The 19,462-nt window shown below is 38.8% G+C and overlaps 1 protein-coding gene across 2 annotated transcripts in view; it reads right to left on the reverse strand.

Moving 5' to 3' along the window:
* The window catches only part of C4H1orf21 (chromosome 4 C1orf21 homolog), a 145,639-nt gene that overhangs the window by 18,551 nt on the left and 107,626 nt on the right, over positions 1-19,462 (reverse strand). For both annotated transcript variants that reach the window (XM_042463706.1, XM_042463707.1), the window contains exons 4-5: positions 10,476-10,552; positions 1,481-1,541 (exon numbers count right to left, since the gene is read on the reverse strand). In XM_042463706.1, the coding sequence (XP_042319640.1) occupies positions 1,481-1,541; positions 10,476-10,552 (138 nt within the window). The remainder of the gene's footprint in view (positions 1-1,480; positions 1,542-10,475; positions 10,553-19,462) is intronic.

The following is a 19,462-nucleotide window of genomic DNA, read 5'->3' on the forward strand; positions in this document are numbered from 1 at the left end:
GAAACGAAACACATCCAAACGCAGACAAATTACAGTTCGTCTTAACTATGGTTAGTTGAAAGAAACCAATTGCAAGCCACTGTTGTTTCCAGGATACATCATACATCTAAGATGCACCCAATCTTCTCCTCACAGCTCTGTGGGAGAAAAGAAAATCAGAGAAACCTTGGGTTGGGTCATTCTCAGACCTGAAATGCCATATGGAAATCCTAAGGTAAAAAGGAACACCATACAAAGTGTTTCATCTAGCTTCTTCCCTGACGAAATCTCTTTGCCCCTGTGTATTTAAAAGCAACTTTCAGTTCTGGGGATTAGATTTTATTTGATTTGATTATGTCACAGAATGAATTATTTGTAGTTATTTACCATGTTCCTGCTACTAATGGCCAGATGTGAATTTGTTACCCTGGATAATGATTCACTTGGCATGAATATGTGATGTCCTGAGAGTAAATGTTTGGAGGGGGGCGGAAACGCAGTAAAAGATAAGGAGCATCAACAGAAACAAAATGTGCAGCATTACACATACTGATTTAAGTATTAGACCTCAGGTTCATTTTAGCTAAACAGTGTCCAAAAATGCTAAATTATTCTCACTGCTAAATACCATAGTCCTTTCCTATTCCTACTTACAGGATGGCAATTAAACACACATTTAAAATATGGGCAAGTAGTGAGTGACTGGCTGACGCATTTGTTGATTTATTACAATATTTATATCCTGCCCTCCATCTAAAGATCTCAAGATGGCATACAATAAAATCAGCACGATCGATTTAAAACAATGCAAGCAGTAAACACATTTTTAAAAGACTAAAAAGGTATTGAATAATATTAAAACAATTTAAAACCATGCACACATGTGAATCTGTGTAAAAACAGTTAGGCACCAAAGGCTTTCGTATACAATCATGTTTTGATTTAACACTAGACAGTCAGCAGTGTAGGTGCCAACAGGATCTCTAAGAAGAGGATATATAACTGAGGTGCTACAGCAGCAAAGGCCTTCTTCCATGCCCTCTCACAGCATATTTCCCTGACTGGTGGAACCCAAAGGAGAGCCCTTGAATAGACCTCAAACCTCAGGCAGGCATATATAGGGACAGCCACTCATTCAAGTATCCATGTCCTCCTGAGCCATTTAGGGCTTTCAATGACATTTCCATAACCTTGAATTCAAAAAGTATATTGGCAGCTAAAGCAATCTTGGCGACTAAACACATAATAACTGCAATGTGCAAAACTGCCACCATTTGTTTGCAAGCCATAGTTGCAGTACACTGAAAAAACATAACATAAAAAGTTGACAGTAAACACAAGAGATCTTTCCATGTTCCAATATGTCACATTCCATAGCTCCTGCATTTCTTTTAAAACATTTGCACACTATCTTCCATCCCATTTAAGATTTTGGGGTAGCATACAATTGATTCCATCACATTAAAACAAATAAAAATGTTTCCTTAGGTATTCTTCTTACCTTTTCAATTTTCTCATCCAGCATTCTGAAGAATTCTTGTTGGCTTTCAGAGATGTGCATGCTGAAACAGAGAGAGCAGTGCACTGAAAAACACAGCTGTTATGTCAAGCTTTAGGGTAGGATGGACATTGGGCAACTGTCAGGTGTCGCAGGCTCAGTTGGTCCCTACAGAGCCCTAGGGCTGCACCCCCCAGGCATTCCCCCACCCTTGGGATTATACAAAGTACAAACAAAAATGAATTTTAAACATAATAAGGAATAATTTTGCTTTGCTTTGCGGTCTCTGAACATCGTAGTTCCTTTATTTAACAAGGATGAGATTTCTAGGGGGTTGCACTGGACAGCCCTTGTGATCTTTTACAACTCTATGATTCTATTAGCAACTAAAGATATTTAATCATTCATTTCTGTTATTTAAACACAGAGAGTCAGAGGCACAGTTACGTGTGTTCCTATTCCCCCAATGACACAAGGTTTTGAGGGGAAAGACAGCCTTCTATAGAATAATTTTCCTCATGGGATATAAACACTGAAGATTTTTTTGGTGATTGTAAGATTATGTGCCTTCAAATCACCTGTCAATTTATGGTGAGTTCACAACCTCATTAATTTCACAGGGCTTTTTTTTTTAAAGATAAAAACTACTGAACCCAGATGCTGTTTTGCCAGTCCCTATCCTGAAATATAGCCTTTAACACCTGGTATTTATTGTTGGTCTCCTATTCAAACACTAACCAGAACTGATCCAGCGTAGCTTCCAAGATCAGATGGGATCTGGTGCCTTTGAGGTATTTAGTGTCATTTTTACTCCTTCTACTCCCTTGTGATTTCTACCTCTTCACAAATATTGAAGTGGGAAAAGGAGAAGTAGGTAGGTACTCTACCAAACAGTGCTACTAATGAGAGCAACATTATCTCACATACTGCCCAAATGGATGGCATCTGGTGTTCTCCTAAGCCAACTTCATTTGCTGACTACATTCCAACTGCAAATTATAGACTTCAATCCCATCCCCAAATAGTGGTGTTCCTAGTAGTCACCAATATTACACAACACACACAGCTATTAGCTAACTATTACAGGCTTCCTGTAAATGGTGGGAAAGGCCAGTTAATCTGGAGGCTGACTGGCTGGTTGGAAGTGCAGAAGTCCTGGATGAGGCTGTTGCACAAGGAAGTTTTCACTCCAGTCTCTTCAGTCTACCACATGTAAACTCTCCCTTGTTGTGAGTCCAGCCAATTTTCCTCTGATGAGTTTTTCCCTCCTTCTCTTGACTTGAGCTGCACACATGGACTCTCATGTAGTCCCATCTTGTCATGGGATGCTAATTTGTCTTTATCCTTGTCACTGTTTTTGGAGTAGCAGTTTGGGCAGTGGGCTGGATCTATTTTGGAGGGAAATGGAGGTCAGTGTGCCACCTTCTTCATTTTGGAGACCCCCTTGGGGAGATGATAGGAGGTTGAAGGATTTGCAGTGGGACCAATTCAGGGACCTACTACCACTGCTTCACTCTCAGGAGGCAGTGGGAATCACACAGTGGATACCTCTGGTGTGGATCCCCTTTACTGCCACCCTGTGCATCTTTCCCCCAGCAGAGAGACTTGGGGTTGGGTGTCACTTGAGAATAGGCTGGTCAGCCAATTCTTCAATCCATGCTTTATGCTGTGCCAAAGCTCTACAACAGTGGTTCCCAACCTTCCTAATACCGCAACCCTTTAATACACTTCCTCATGTTGTGGTGACCCAAACTCATGAAATTATTTTCATTGCTACTTCATAACGGTAATTAAATAGGTGTTTTCCAATGGTCTTAGGCGACCCCCATGAAAGGATCATTCGACCCCCAAAGGGGTCCCGACCCACAGGTTGGGAAACACTGCTCTACAAGCTGCAACCAATAAACCTTTCAACCATTTCAATATTATCTCTTGTATGTGTCCCATCATCCTCCTCCTTATTTCTAGCCAATCTGTGTTAATAATGAACTCCTTTGTGCAAGAGCATTTGAAATACCAACTAAGAAGAAAACACATATGGTTAGCATCTTATATATGAGCAGTAGTAATTTGCACGCTCTCCAGCTGAACTGTGTAGCCAGCAACAACTATAAAAATGCATAGTCTGCTCAGTTTGGAGACTTTAAAAAATGCAGGGAACTACAGTCACCCCTCTGTTTTCATGGACTTGGAGTCCGCATCCCTCGCTTGTTCGTGGGCAGGAAATAGAGGGGGACAAAATGGGGCGGGTGCCGTCATTCAAGCTAGTGGGGCTTGAATATTGGCATTTTTCATTTTTGCGGGGGTGGGTGGGTTCCAGAACAGATCTCTCATGAAAACGGAGGGGTGACTGTATATAAAATGGATGCTGGATGGCACGCATTTCATAGGTATGTGTTCATCAGTTGAAGTCTCCCTTATCCAGAATTCTGAAATATCCAGAATCCCAAACCTTTTTCATGGGTAGCTGAGTTAGAGGCACCTTTGATTTCTGATAGTTTAATGTGCTCAAGCTTTGTTTCATGAATAAAACTATTAAAAATATTATGTATAAAATTAGTTTCAGCCTATGTGTGTAAGGTGTACAGTATATGAAACATAAATGAATTTCATGTTTAGACTTGGGTCCCATCTCCAAGATCACATTGTGTACACACAAATATTCCCAAACAAACAAACAAACAAGATCCTAAATCCAAAACACCTCTAGTCCCAAGGGAGACTCAACCTGTATTATTACACATTGCTAAAAGCAAGCCAGAGGTTATATTTATTTTACAGTTATCTGTTCTGCGTTTATCTGAAAGCAAAGGTGTCTTCTCTTTTGGCCTAAGGCACAATAAAAATCCCAGAAGTTCAAAGTGAACAGCATCAGTGGTAGAATGTGGAATGGAAGGCTGCGCATTATAAGGTACATTCTTTTTCAAGTCCTTGCATTTATCTGCATGCAAAATTGACGAAGTTCATCAGCACATGCATCAGCTCAGAGTCCCGCCACCACCAGGATTCTTATTTTTTTATTGCATTTGTTTTTAAAAGGTATTGTAGGTTTTTTTCTTGTTTGTATTTTCCACCTCATCTGAAAAGGGTATTTTTAAAAAACCTGTCATGTTGGCTTAAAACTAATTATAAATTTAAAAAAAATGAATAGGAGGGAGTTTAAAAATCAGAAATACCACCTGCAGAAAGACAAACATTTTTTTAAAAAGCCAGTCACAAGAATAGGGAAAGTGATTTAGCAGAACATGCATCAGAAAAGCACAAGTGTTCCTGGAATATTAAACTGGCATTACGCAAACTCTGTTTACATTCTGCCTTGGCAGACAGAGAGCCAGTCCAGAAAAATAACTCAAGATTTTGATCACAGTGGATCAGAGAGGGGCAGGGTCCACTTATCTATTTTTATAAGGCTACCCACAGTACAATTCAAATAAAATGTAGTTGTCTCAAGAGTGGGAGTTGCAGATTTTATTAAGATCTTGTTATTTGGAAACTCTAGGTGCCTGGGCTGAATCCAGGATTTCAAAAAGTTGCTCACAGAATCAACAGTATTTAGCAGTGCAAATATGACACAATTTACATTAAAAAGAAAAGCCAAGGTAGCCATGTTGTCTGTAAGAGTCAAGATTTACAGCTTTACCCTTAGAGGTGTTTCTGTAGAGTTTGGCTTTAGCACAGTGCCTCTTTACACTAAGCTCATTAGAAATCTCTAGTATACAGTGACATTTCCCAGACCAGTCCTGCCCACTCTTCTCTCCAGGCAGAAGGTCAGATAATTTCTTTCCATTAACAACACAGTGCTATGGGGCCCCGGGTTGGTGAGACTATGTTTCACTGTAGTGTGCAGGATTGGAAAAATACTATTATTAGTAGCTGGCAAAGTGCTGGCAGTGCATTTATGTGGTACAGACCATGCTACAGGGGTGTGGGGGAGAGCATAAAAGCTGAACATTCAGTGCAAGGTCAGATGCTTCTACAAAGTCAGAGGACACTGGATTCTCAGGGAAGATGCTCTAAATTTATGCACACACATTGGTTGGTTCAGCTGTGAAATCTGCATCACATTTTAGGAGGACTGCTTGTCTGGGGTTTGAACAGGGTTGAACACACTGGAATATGACACATTATATGACTATTCACTGTATGGTCAACTGCTTTCTCTTTTCATCACCATATTTAGTTGACACTAATTAGCGTTATTTAAAATAATCTTCTGCTGCAGCTCTTTGTGAGCCTCAAAAATGTGCACAGCATAGCACTGATCACAGATTCCAGCTCCTGGAGTAGCTCTTTCTTTTTTTTAAAGCATCTTCTTAATCCTTACAAGTGTGAAAATATGCTTAAAGTAGGCAATGTTTGTTTTTCTCTCAGAAGCCAAAAGAGCATGGATTTCCAATTGTTGTGGGCAGGCAGTTCATATACCTCTCTGCCCCTTCCCATGAATTAACAGAGTAGAATGAATTATGCAAAACAGAGAAACATTAAAATAAAATAGAAATCAAGGTGGGATATCCAATGAAGTGATGCAATGTGGAGTATTCCTGTTCAGAGTTCCAGTGGGTGATGCTCTCTTCCATTGTACATATCCCTTTCTCTGGTTTTTGCCTCCCCAACAAGCACATGGCATTCTGTAGTCGCTGAATTTGCTCAGCCAACACTATGTTGTTTTCAAGGCTTCTGCCCTTCTAGATTTTGCCCCTAAATGTCTGTTATACTTCTGAAAACCTACAATTGCTCCTAAGCTTATGTTTTGCCTCTCTTATTGTTTCTCAGTTAACTCCATCGTGGCCAGAGTCTGATAGCACTCACCCTCTAAATTCGTTATTAGGGTCAGTGACAGTATAGAAGGCAACAACAGGAATAAGACCTGGCCTAGAATATTCATCAATCACATGTTAATCAGACTATGTCATTTTTGAGAGGTTAGCAAATACTGCATTACTATAGCCGGTTTTGCACTGACATGTTAGCAACCAAACACAGACCTGGAAGGGGGGGGAGCGGGAATGGAGATTTTTTACCATAACATTTTTATTTTTAAGCTAAATAAAAATCAGACCAAATACTTATAAGGGGAGAAGAATTATCAAGGGGTTTGTTTTTCAGGCAAGGAAAACAACATTTTACAGCCAAAGGAGGATCTAAACCCTCACCCAGTTATTAGTACAGATCGAGAATCCCTTATCTGAAAATCCGAAATGCTCTAAGATCCAAAACTTTTTTCACAAGTGGTTGAATGATAATTCATGTCTGCTTTCTGATGGTTCAATGTACATAAACTTTGTTTCATGCACAAACTTATTAAAAATATTGTATAAAATTACCTTCAGGCCATGTGTATAAGGTATACATGCAACACGAATGAATTTCATGTTTAGACTTGGGTCCCATCCAAGATATCTCATTATTATAATATCCTATTATTATTATTATTATTATTATTATTATTATTATTATTATTATGTAAATATTCCAAACTTTGAAAAAAATCCAAAATCCAAAATATTTCTGATCCCAAGCATTTTGGATAAAGGATATTCAGTCTGTACTGTAGATGCTTATACATCTAGCAGTTTTCTTTGTGTTTTTCGGTTGGATTGTATACAGATTCAAAAGCAAAAGAAGCAGATCTCTGACTGAACTGAGAACTGAAGAAGAGACGGGAAAGACAGGGAAAGGGGATCAAGGGATGAATGTGGACAATTCAAGTTATACATACTTAGGCTTCCTCTCATAAATTCCACTGCATAGCTCCGCAAATGCCATGTACGGAATGGCTAATGTGAAGGACTGTGAGCCAGCAGTTCTTTCCATGATCACAGCAACACTTTTGTCATTTCTTCGCAAGGGACTGAATTCTCTTCCATGGAAAAATTTGGCAGTACTTTGAATTAGCCTTGAGGCAGTTTATCATTTCTACAGGAACACTCTTTTTAAAGAAAGGATCCTGATAACTTGGCTAGCATACACCAGCCGGGCAGACCTTGTGCCCCAACATCTCCCTCTCAAATCTAGCGGCAGAGCAATAGAGACATGATTCTGATATGTCATTATACAAGGTGATGTGGCACATTCAAAGCAGCTGATGGCCTGCCTGACCAGTAGACAGACACAGCCAAAATATCCATCAGACAGCCTGCTTGTCCTATCATGTCACCAAGTTAACAGCAGTTAAACCTCTCATATTCATGTCTGCTTCTTCATCTCTCTACATGCTAGTACAATTAGGTTTGTACAAAAAGCTTTTGTTTTTAGGAAGGTTAACTATGGTAAGATTAGAGCCTAAATACCCTAAAGACATCAGATCCCATATGATCTTGGAAGCTAAGCAGGGTACTTGGATGGGAGACAGCTAATAAAATAAGGTACTGTAAGGTATATTTCAGAGGAAGTAACTAACAAAAAACACCTCTGAGTATTCCTTGCCTCAGAAAAGTTTATGGGGTTGCCATGAGTCGAGAGGTGACTTGAAGGCACATGCACATACAGTTATGGGGAGGCTGTATGTAATTTCTATCAAGCAATGTATGTTTGAAAAACGTTAAATTATAATTTTTGATACTAAATATCTACCAAATGCCATTATTATATTAAATATTAAAATAAAGTCATTTTTACAATTATTTGAAAAGGGAGGGACAGTAGAAAATGAAAATAGAGAAAGAGTAAAAATATGTATCACAAAACCACCATCCCAGCCAATTGCAACAGCTTACATTTTAATAATGTTTGGTTCCTTGTCAAAGGGCTGAGTTTCAAGAAAGTTCTGAGGATTTGAAAGTAACCAAATGTATTGCAATGAGCTGTGGGATTAACTTTAAAAAGCCCCAGGTTCCTTTCCATTCCTGTCATTCTATATTTTAAGATCTCTAGAAGCAGAGTGATCAGTTGTGGGCTGCCCTGAGGCAGTGCCTCTTTAAGGCCTGACAAAAGACTGCTGACAGCTGGTAATGTTCAGGTGATGTGCCCCAATGGGAGCCAAGCTGGACCAACAAGGCTATGAGACTGGCAGAAATTACTCATCCTTATTCCATCCAGCAGATGAATTGGTGAACGGACACTGAGTCTCAAATTTAAGGAGTTAAGGCTACAAACCTCCACCTTATGCTTTGCCTATATTTATGTGCATATAAGCCATACATCACAAAACGCCAGCAAACCTCCTATAACCTTATTCGAAGGAAACCAGCACTTTCAGAAAACATTTGAAGCCCCAGACTTCTAACCATTTAGAGAAACAGGGAGTGGAAGATGTTAACGGTATCATCAACAATCCTCTCCCTTGGTATCAAGAAACCAAAGATCTGGCACAGTTTTGACATCAATATTAATAAGAAAAGGGAGCCATGTAGATACAAAGCCCTATTATTTTTAGCATTCACTTAAAAGGCACATCACAGAGTTCAGCCAGGACATGATCAAGACTCTACCTTTTTAAGTATTTTGGAAAGCAGTGATTTCTCTAACTAACTGAAAAGCAGAAGCAGCAGGAGGGCAAATGTCTGCATGCTAACTGACTTTTGTGGAACAGTGCAAAATTCTGAGAGACAAGTCAGCTCAATCCAAAATATGAAAGCTATATACTAAAAACAGAATGCAGAATATCAATTGGCTATAATATTCATTCTGCTGTGAAGCAGGGAACTATTATGGGACTGACTTGGAAATAAAATTGTTCCTCATTATTATTATTCTTATTAACCTTTATTTATAAAGCACTGTAAATTTACACAGCGCTGTACATACAAATAATGTATGTACATTATTTTCTAAATATCTTTCTAAAGGTTTTCCTTGTATAATCACTATATGCCTCCCTAGAAAACTAAACTCACGATATAATGTTGTACATGTGTACTTAGAAGTACACTTTAAAGTGCATATGTACATAAATCCCAATATGTTCAAACGTACAGAGGATTGCAGATGACACTGCATAGGATGAGAGCGTCAAACCTTTTATAGGTAAAAGATAGTAAACTATTCTTCTTTTAAGCTAAACAGCTCAGCCGAACAGCTGTTAACAGCACTTAAGTTTGAAGCCTATTTTTTTTACCCTTAATTCACTAAGCCTCAATAAAGAACTTCAATTCTATCCCAAATGTACCCATTAACAATTATTGTGGGCATAATATTTGCAGACAGCCTGTGTAAAACAGATTATATGTAACATAACCATCAAAATGTCTGAGCTTGAATACTGCAACTGAGAATTGATGTAAACATTGCATGCAGACAGAAAAGTCTGGCTGGGCCAGAGAGGAAATAACCATTTCTTTTCCAGGTCATATTACATAGTGTTATCTGGGGGGTTCATATCCACAGCTAGTTATGCTACCATGCTGAAGCTGTTATTGAAAAGCTGAGCAGGGGGATAACTGTAGGCTAACATATCACCTAAATGTGGGATAGATGAGCCATAGTCTACTTTCAGAACATGAAACAGCTTCCATTCAGCTGTCATCACACATGAGGTTTTTCAAACAGCTTTTCAGACTGATTTTAAGGCTCAGCACTATGGCTCAATCCAGCATTACACAAAGTCATGATCATAATTAATGATGATTTTGAACACAAACCTTTGCCCAAGTCGGCAAACATCCCGACCAGGTGAAATTTAGAGGCAATTCTCTGACTTGTGTTCCCACTTGGAGGTACAGTAGCCTCCTAGAGGTAAAACAATTGATGTAACTGAGAATTATCAATTCAAAAGTCACCAATGTATAGCTAGCACACACCCTGGTTTGCAAATCCCTTTCAGACCATGAGCTGATCAATAACTATTTAAAGCAACAAAATAGCTATTTTCACTGCCAATTCAAAGACAAGACAAAACAAACTGGGATGCAATCATAATGCACGGTTAAAGCTAGCAAATTAAGCATGTCATAATGCAAACTAGTACTTTGGGGTGAGAGGGGAAAAATAAGCAGAACTGAAGGGAAAGGCATCTTCTGGGTAGAAAGATGTATTTTTTAAATAAAAAGCGGAGACTTACTTTGCTCTAGGTTGATGTACTAATCCTGGAAGCTCTTTATTAGTCTTAAGTCTTACATGAGAACTGGCACTTTTTTCCTGGGGAAGGAAAAGAAAACACATCAGAATGGAGAAAGACAGACAAACAACTGTATTAAGGTTTTTTTTAAAGGAACATTTCTTATCAATTGAAGCTGGATAAAGAAACCACATATAAAAAGTCTTTAAAATACATAAAGAGTGATAAATTATTATAATGCAGAGACATGACGAACTCATAGATTGTTGCTCTGTTGGAAAATTTTGATTTCAACATCTTGTTCCATGTTATATTACATTTTCTCTGACATAAGGCCTATAATTGTTATAATCTTCAGTCTTTTAAGAACGGCTAACACTGGCTGGCATCTTGTTGATGATTGCTGAGGAGGTTAGTCTACCCCTCCTCCAGCCACAGACCCATAACTCCTTCCTCAGAGCCCCTGAATTCTCTCCCCAACCATGGCCATTCCAAGCCTGGTGCAGCTGGGATTGGAGAAGCAAATGGGTCAATAGTCAGATGCAGAATCCCTACATCAGCCATGGAGACCTCCAAAGGACCTTGGGGGGTCTCAGTGGATGGTGTCTGTCTGTGCTTGTGGGGACACAGCCAGATGTTTGTGTGACCCCCTTCACCATTGGCCACTGGATACTGGTAATAATACCAACTGAACAGCAGCTTTGGGAAGATGGCAGAAGGCTCTGTGTAACAGTTTCACATGCAGAACTATTGCTTTATCCTAAATCATGCAGGACTGTGGCTGTTATCTGGTTCTATGACAATATACAGAATATTTATATTCCAGAACACACTAGGACAGGTAAGGGGGAAAACAAAAGACAAGTTCAGACTTCAAAAAGCTTGGAATATGCCTTGAAAAGAAACATCACTGCTACCTTGGGTAGGTGGTATCTTTTTCAAAAGTTAGCATATCGAGTAAAATAATGAATTGTACTTGGTGTATAGCAGGAAAAGACACCTGGAGGAGCGAGTGACAGAGAGGAGAGGAACAGTTCTCCCCACGGCATCTGAAATTGCTGGACGTACTACAGACAGGACACCTCTCAGACAGATTCTTTAAAATACAAATAATATAAAACTGAAGTGAAAAACAAAGGATGCAGGAGGTAGAAATCTTATTCCTCACCCCAAACCAGCCACATACTCACTCTGAGTTGTTCTTAAAATGCTCACTCAGTATTTTTAAACCAAAAGATTAACACCCAAAGGTATTGTGAGCTTTGTTTTTTACACATGTGCAGGTGTATGCACAATCCTTCAAGTCACATGTTGACTTATGGGTCCCCATGGATTTCACAGAGTTTTCTCAGGAATACTCAGAGGTGGTTTCGTCAGTTCCTTCCTCTAAAATATAGCTTACAGCACCTGATACACACTGAGTCTCTCTTCTCTGCAATTCCAAAATATTCCAAAATCCAAAATTATCCACATGGAAAACTGAGAGAGTGACACCTTTGCTTTTCGATCGTTCAATATATACAAACTTTGTTTAATGCATAATATTATTAAAAATACTGTGTAATATTACCTTCAGACTATGTGTATAAGGTATACATGAATTTCATGTTTAGACTTGGTTCCCTTCTCCAAGATATATCATTAGGTGTACGCAAATATTCCAACAACTGAAAAACTCTAAAATGCTAAACACTTCTCGTCCCAAGCATTTTGAATAACGGAGACACAGCCTGTATTCCTTGGCAGTCTCCCAACCAAGTACTGACGAAGGCTCACCCTGCTAAGCTTTCAGAATCAGGCAAGATCTGATGCTTTTAGGGTTTTGGGGCCCTTTTTGCTTCAATGGCAAACCCTCTTCTGTAATTCTCTTTCTCATGTATATCACTCCAGCTGGCAGGAAATGGCTTCAAAGATATAAAACTTCCTCACAAAAACAAAAACACACTCCTGTACCTAGTAAACTTTGTGTTGTTATTGCTGCTGTTACTGCATGGCAGGGCAATCTCTCATGTGATGCTTCACCCGCAGTCTGTATACTAGTGACAGATTTACCATCTCAGCAAAAATTAAGTCTCATCCATTAGGATCACTTAACAGCTCAGTGCTTTAAGCTTTGAAAAAACCTTTTAGATTTGTCTGTTTACTGGGTAAATGCAAAGCTAATGGATAATTACAAAATAACAGTAATGATTATAATTATTGACTTCCTGTCAGTGTCAAACACCTTCTGGGGATGCAGAATCACAGGTTGAATATCAGCAACTATGATTTAGATAAGCAACACTAAGGGCTGGCTTTGGTTCAAAGCTATCAGCCTTGCCAGACCTTTCCACTCATTCTTCAGTAGTACAATATACAGCCTCTGAATAAGGGGTACAGCCCATCTGCTGGATTCTCTTCATCCCATGGGGAAACTTTTAATCTTGCTTTGTCATATTTATTTCTGGGCAGGGCTTTGTTTTGCTTTTGCCTTTATGCACAATAAGCAGATACCACGGTCAAACTGAGAGGAAAAGACAGAGACGCACAGTGAAAGCTAATGAGATTAGAAAGGCCAGGCCGTAGCGTGAGGGTATAAAGCTGGAGGCATCAAGTCAGCATCTACTCGCACATGCCTCTGTGGTGTCTTTTGCTCTTTGTCATAGACTGAATGAGACAACTAGCTACTGGAACAATTATCAGAAACATATCTTCTGCCATCCTACCTATACTGGCTTAAGACCACTGGAAAGCAGACGTGAAACAGAAATCTGCAATTTGATTTCAATTATATTTGCATTGTTATGCAACTGGGAGCAGGCTGCTGATGGCTCATTCCCTCCCCACTCCCCTTTCCTTTAGTAGCATGGAAGGAAATCTAGTCCCATTAAAAGCTAATCAGAATTTCCTCTTAAACTAAAATCTGAAACCATAATTCCAAACCCTAGGGTTATGTGAGAGTCCTGGTTAGCTCCAATTGCACTTAAGATATATGCAGATGGAATGATTAACTATGATTATACACAGTAAGTTTATACCGCAACAGTCAACGGTCTTCTAATGATATTTAGTAGAGACCTATACAGAAGACCACAAAAACTAAAAGCCACGAAACATTGCTAGCTTACTGGAAGCTGACACAAGTAGGCACTCCATCCTGAACTCTGTCTTTCCTCCAGCAGCCTCTATCGCATTTCTATGTGGGGTGGCCTGTATTAAATCCCTTTATGCATACTGACTACCAGGTTTAATGCTTCATAGAAATATGCAGAAATACTATGTCTACATCACCCCTGAGGAATCCAGGCCAGCTTCTCTTGCTTTATTTTTGCTGTGTATTTGCTAGGTAGGTTAAACTGAAAGAGACTACTCAGTTGGCCAAAGCCTCCCAGTGAATATTATGATGGCTAAGCAGGGGGTTTACTGGGATTAGTACAATCCTCCAACAATGTAGATACAACTTAATTCAGGCATCAATCCAAACCAAGGCTAAGGAAACTTATCTATGGCTTGGCCTGACATAAACAATGCTTTATGCTCCACTAGCAAATCAGAGTCAGTAACCATGGTCTGAACTGAGTTTGCAAAGAATGGGTTTTGCTATGCTATGATGTTCAAATGAAGGGTGAGTTGGTGGGTTATTCTATGCTGTATCGTGGATAAAAAGTGATGAGCAGATTGAAAAGGTCCCTCATTCTAAATCATCATTTGCTTGTTTTGTTAAATTCAAATCATGGTTTATATCTATCTAAAGGTGGATAGCACAAATCATGGTTTGGCATGATATCTGATTTGGGTGCTAGTGTTTATAGCACAGCACTATCCATAAGCTGCCATGGACAGACTTTAAAAAACTCCCCACATAATTAAGTGTGTCTAAATTTATCAAACAACTGAAATTGTACTGTTGAGTAGCAAATAGTCTTCTTTTTATTTTCATTCTGTTACTCAGCAGGACTAAAACGCAGCAGGAAAAGAATTTAACGACACAAATAATGCTCCACCTAATCAAGTCCAAGCCCATTTATTTTTTAACCTGGTAGGAGGCACTGTTTATGCACTCATACTTTACTACAAGTGCATATTCATAGAAATTTCAAAGGCTCAGTCTAATGAAAATGGATTTTTCTTCCCCAGACTGAATAATTTCTAAGTCTAAATCAATTCAATTGGGATTAATGACAAATTGTATCTGGATTCTATTCCAAAAAGGATTTGCTCTTCATCTGAAAATGTTGCATGTTTTAGGGAATACAATCAAGAAATCTTCCAAGGCTTATTAACTTTTAGAATTTCAATTTCAGACCTCAAAATATTAGAGAGCATTCTAAAAACAAAACAAAACAAACAAACAAAAACCCCAAAGAAAATATGAGTACAATGTTATTTTGACAAATTGACAAACGAGGAATGTTGATGTTTTTTAAAATCTGATTATGAGCACCTATGACAAATGTGACCCACACTGATATGACTGTAAGAATTGAGCAGTCATAATAAGTAAAAAAGGTTGCATCTCCTTTATGCAAAATACTTGGAACCAGAGACATTTTGGCTTTCAGATATTTTTGGATATTATTATTATTATTATGATGATGATGATGATGATGATGATGATGCATTTTGGAATACTTGTATTTGCACACATAATGACATATCTTGGAGATGATATCAAAGTCTAAAAACAAAATCCATGTATGTTTCACACACACCTTATATACATAACCTGAAGGCAATGTTATACAAAGCCTGTGTACACTGAACCATCAGAAAACATAAGTGCCATCCATGAAAAGTATTTTCGTTTTTGGGGGAATATTTCCGTTTTTGGAATTCTTGAGAAAGGAGACTCAACTTGTATTATTAAATGTATAGGTTTAATTTGTTTTTGTACTCCTTCCTTTCCTGATGGAGCTTTTATGAGCAATTTCTTTAGCAGCTTCTGTAGTAGTCAGTTACCCCTTGGTCTGTATCAAACAGACACCCTTCTGCAAACAGTTGAGTTTACTCTCTATTAACAGAAAGCACTTGAGTCTTCAAGCAGTCCTTCAATCCTTTCTATTCCTAGAGTCTATTCCTGTTATTAAGCAAAGTGGCTGAATTGCCTACACAGCTTTCCCAGAGGCCTGTAACATCGAGCTGATTCCATTTTGAAATTTTTTGAAATGTCTTAAAACAAAAAGCTCTTTGAACAGAACAAACATTGGGAGAACCTGCCTGGCATCCCAGCTTCACCATGCAGTACAGAGAGGAATTTTTGCCCAAGTAATGCCACATTTCTCCCTATTTGTATGTCTTTTAGACATACTTGCTTTTTCTTTGCATCTGCCATGCAACGTCTGACTTCTTCTAAAATAAATTTACTCTTTTTAATTGTATTATTATCCCCTATGGATTCACTCTAAAACCCACTCATGTGACCCCCATCTCCTTCCTTTTGCTTTGATTACATGAAATTACATATAAAACTATAATGAACACCCCTATACTGTTCAGAAAGTTGAGGCATTGGAGTAGGACCTCAAAGAAATATCTTGATAGCAGTAATATTTTTATCATGTGAGAGTTTGAACATTTTTCATGGAAATGCTTGAGGAGCAGGGCTAAAAGGTTGATTTAAAAAATCCATCCAAGGCTCTGTAGTGAACTACCTATTAAAATGCTTTTAAATATAAGATGGCATTCAGTCTGTGCAAGGAAGACGTCCAACCTTTTTTCCAGCTTGGCACAGAGAGCTTTACTGTATATGATGGAGCTTCTTTTCAGAATAGTAAGAAATCTCACCACTTTCTGTTGGATGCAAGGAACAGGGGAGTGCATTGCCTGGGATGCTGGGCAAAGAAAGATGCAAGAGATCCAGACCAAAGTCTATACTCCAGTTCGGAAACCATCCTGTGGTTTTGCGAAGGCTACAATCCCTCCCTCTAAGCTACTTCTCAGAATATAAAATAAGACTGGGACACTCAATGCTTCATAAAGAACAGCCCAGTGCTAAACCAATTGGGTAATAAATAATGATCTGAACCCATTTTCTCAGCAACCCTTTCTAAAGCAATGACTGGATTTCTTGTTCACAGAATATAAACCACAATTGTTTCCCACAAGCCCAGAAGGAACACCTGGAAATCCTGACTGATTTTAAGTATAACTTTAAAAACAAGCCAACAAATGTACACGGGGGGGGAGAGGCTTTAACATTACTCAGACACATCTACCTCCATGTTTGGTTAATTTAATACATCATAAATCTACCCCAGAACTGTACCTCACAGTGAGTGCATTTAACAAAGCCTAAAAATGATAGTCTAAATACCCTAAAGGCACTAGATCCCATATAATCTTGGAAACTAAGCAGGGACAGTCTTGGTTAGTACTTGGAAGGGAGACCAACAACAAATCCCAGGTGCTGCATTCTATATTTGAGAAGAAGGAACTGGCAAAACCACCTCTGAGCATTTCTTGCCTAAGAAAGCCTATGGAATTCATGGGGTCACCATAACTCAGATGATTTGCCATAACTCAGCTATCTGAAGACAGAGAAAGAGAGAGAGAGAACTAACTGCTGCATGCATACATACACACATGCTGACACACAGTATTTAAACATTTCACTGAATTTTAATCACATTGAATTACTTCAGGAGGAAGTGGCTGAAGCTCAGCTCCCCACAAGTAAAACGACAGGTGAGCAAGCTGTTGCTGAACTGCAGCTCCCATCAGCCCTACCTGCACAGTCAATGAGGAGGAATGCTGGAAGTTGCAGTCCAAAACTATTTGGAGGATCAACTTTTATCCACCCTTGCTTTAAAGTTAACAATGGACTGTAATTAACTCAAATCCATTACAATAGTCTACTTCCAAAAGCCTCCTCCAGGGGCACATTTATGATCCTCCTCCATCCCCGAATTAACACTTCTGCATGAAGGAGATACTCCTTGGTTTCAAAAGTAGGTAAAAGAAGTCCACAGTTGCCTGGTGTTAGCACTCTGGTTCTTGCAACAAGGCCTTCCATCTTAAGCAGAATGAGGCCAAAGAAGCCATACATTCATCTTGCTCACAATAAATAAATGTCCAAGACATGTGGATATATGTATAATGGCCCATGGTGCATGTGATAGCAAACCACAGATAAGCACTGCATGCATGAACCTTAGCCTCCTCCTCTTCTCCTCCAAGGTGGCCATCAAATGAGACTGGTTAGATTTCATACTCATTGCAGTTACTCATTATATTCCAAACAAGACATATAGGTAGTATTAATGATGATTAAAAACAACAACTGTGGTAGTTACAGACTGGCTTGTTTCATTAAACCATTGTTAACATCTACCACAGTTAGTTTTAGTTCAGCTGTAACAAGTAACTGTGGTTAGTTGAAAATACCTGAAAAAGCTGCCAGTCTGCTCTTCATGGAGACTATGGGCCTGAGTCTACTGGACCTGAGCAGAGAAGTAGATGATAGGGGGACGTGGAAATGTCTCACTTACAAGGTTGCCATTAGTTCAAGTCAACTTGAAGGCATCTAACAACAACAACAACTGCTCTTCATAGCCATACCAGAGAAGATGGGAGGAGGAGTGCACAAATTGTAGTTTCACTGTTGTTCAGACATGTAGCAATGAGTTAATGTTATGTGAAAATGGAGTCTTTTCAAAACTCCCGTGTTCCAAACCTAACTACAGTAGGTTTCCTTTGAAACAAGTTCCAGTAGGTTCAGAACGATTGATTTTCTAGTTAGTATGCTCAGGGCTGCAGCCATAGCAGCATTATATAACATAATATGCAAAAGATTTTTTAAAAATCAGTTTAACCTTTATTCTTAGAGCAACGAACTTGAAACACACACACACACACACAACTTTCCTGACATTTTAGTCAGGAAGTATGTCCCCAGAGACAAACTCTGCCCAAGAAGAAGTAAGGGCAGTACTCAGGATTCATAAGGAATATGTTTCCTTATAGATTTTGAGCAAGGTCCATATATTTTAGCAACAAGACTGATGCTTCTGGAAGGTTAAAAAAACAAGTCTAGGTCTAAAACTATTGGGATTAGACAGTCAGAGCTACACTTAATGTGGGGACTCCCAACTGGCAGTCTTTCATTAGAGTTGCACTGGATTTTTTTCTCTTTTCAAAAATAAAATTTTGAGGTTAAACAGAGGCAAAACGTATTGCCTTGAAATCCTTAATAATGAGCAGGTTCACAATTAAAAACAACAGCAGTAGCAGCAACAAAACACATTTACTTCTTTTGATCCTGTACCCACTGTTGTTTTTGTGCCATCTATTGTTCAGCACATTATTTTCTTTCGTCCTTAAGTCCCATCAACCAAATGGGGAAATCATGCTGAAAAACAAACATAAATGCTACATAACCAATTAGATTTGTTATGAGACATTAAGACCTGAGACAACTGAAAACAAGGTCAGTGTTTTCTGACTGTCATGCTTATGGTCCCCAGCAAACTGGCAAACACACTGTGAATGAAGTGTGGTCATGATACTACAAAGGCGCTTAAAGGAAGTGATTACTAACATACATGAAGGCAGATGAAGTCAATGTGAAGTGATTGCTTTGCAATCACCTGGAAATTATCAAAGTCTTTTTTCAAAGCTACTGAAAGCAGTTCATAATAAACAGTAATTTAGGGTCAACCACATCAATGACCAACTTAACACTTCATGAATTTGTCTAATCCTTAGGTGGGTTTTAAAACTATCGCCTCATCTTGACAATGAATTCCGTAAGCAAAATACACTTCTTTTGCCTATCCCGAGCCCACTGCCAATCATCTTCATTAAGATGGCTGAAGATCCTTCAGAGCAAATACTCTCACAGCATGGCTTAAAAAGATTTAATTACGTTCTGGTGCATGCTGTTCAAGGGAAGCTATAATTCTGAGCTTAATATTGGTATATTATGCTTGCCTATTTGATTAAATAAATAGTGTTTCCTATGATCATTTCGGAACATTTCAACACACACACCTCTGTTATCTGAAGATTATTCA

Source organism: Sceloporus undulatus, chromosome 4, assembly GCF_019175285.1.
Source record: "Sceloporus undulatus isolate JIND9_A2432 ecotype Alabama chromosome 4, SceUnd_v1.1, whole genome shotgun sequence".
In the NCBI taxonomy this organism is placed as follows: Eukaryota; Metazoa; Chordata; class Lepidosauria; order Squamata; family Phrynosomatidae; genus Sceloporus; species Sceloporus undulatus.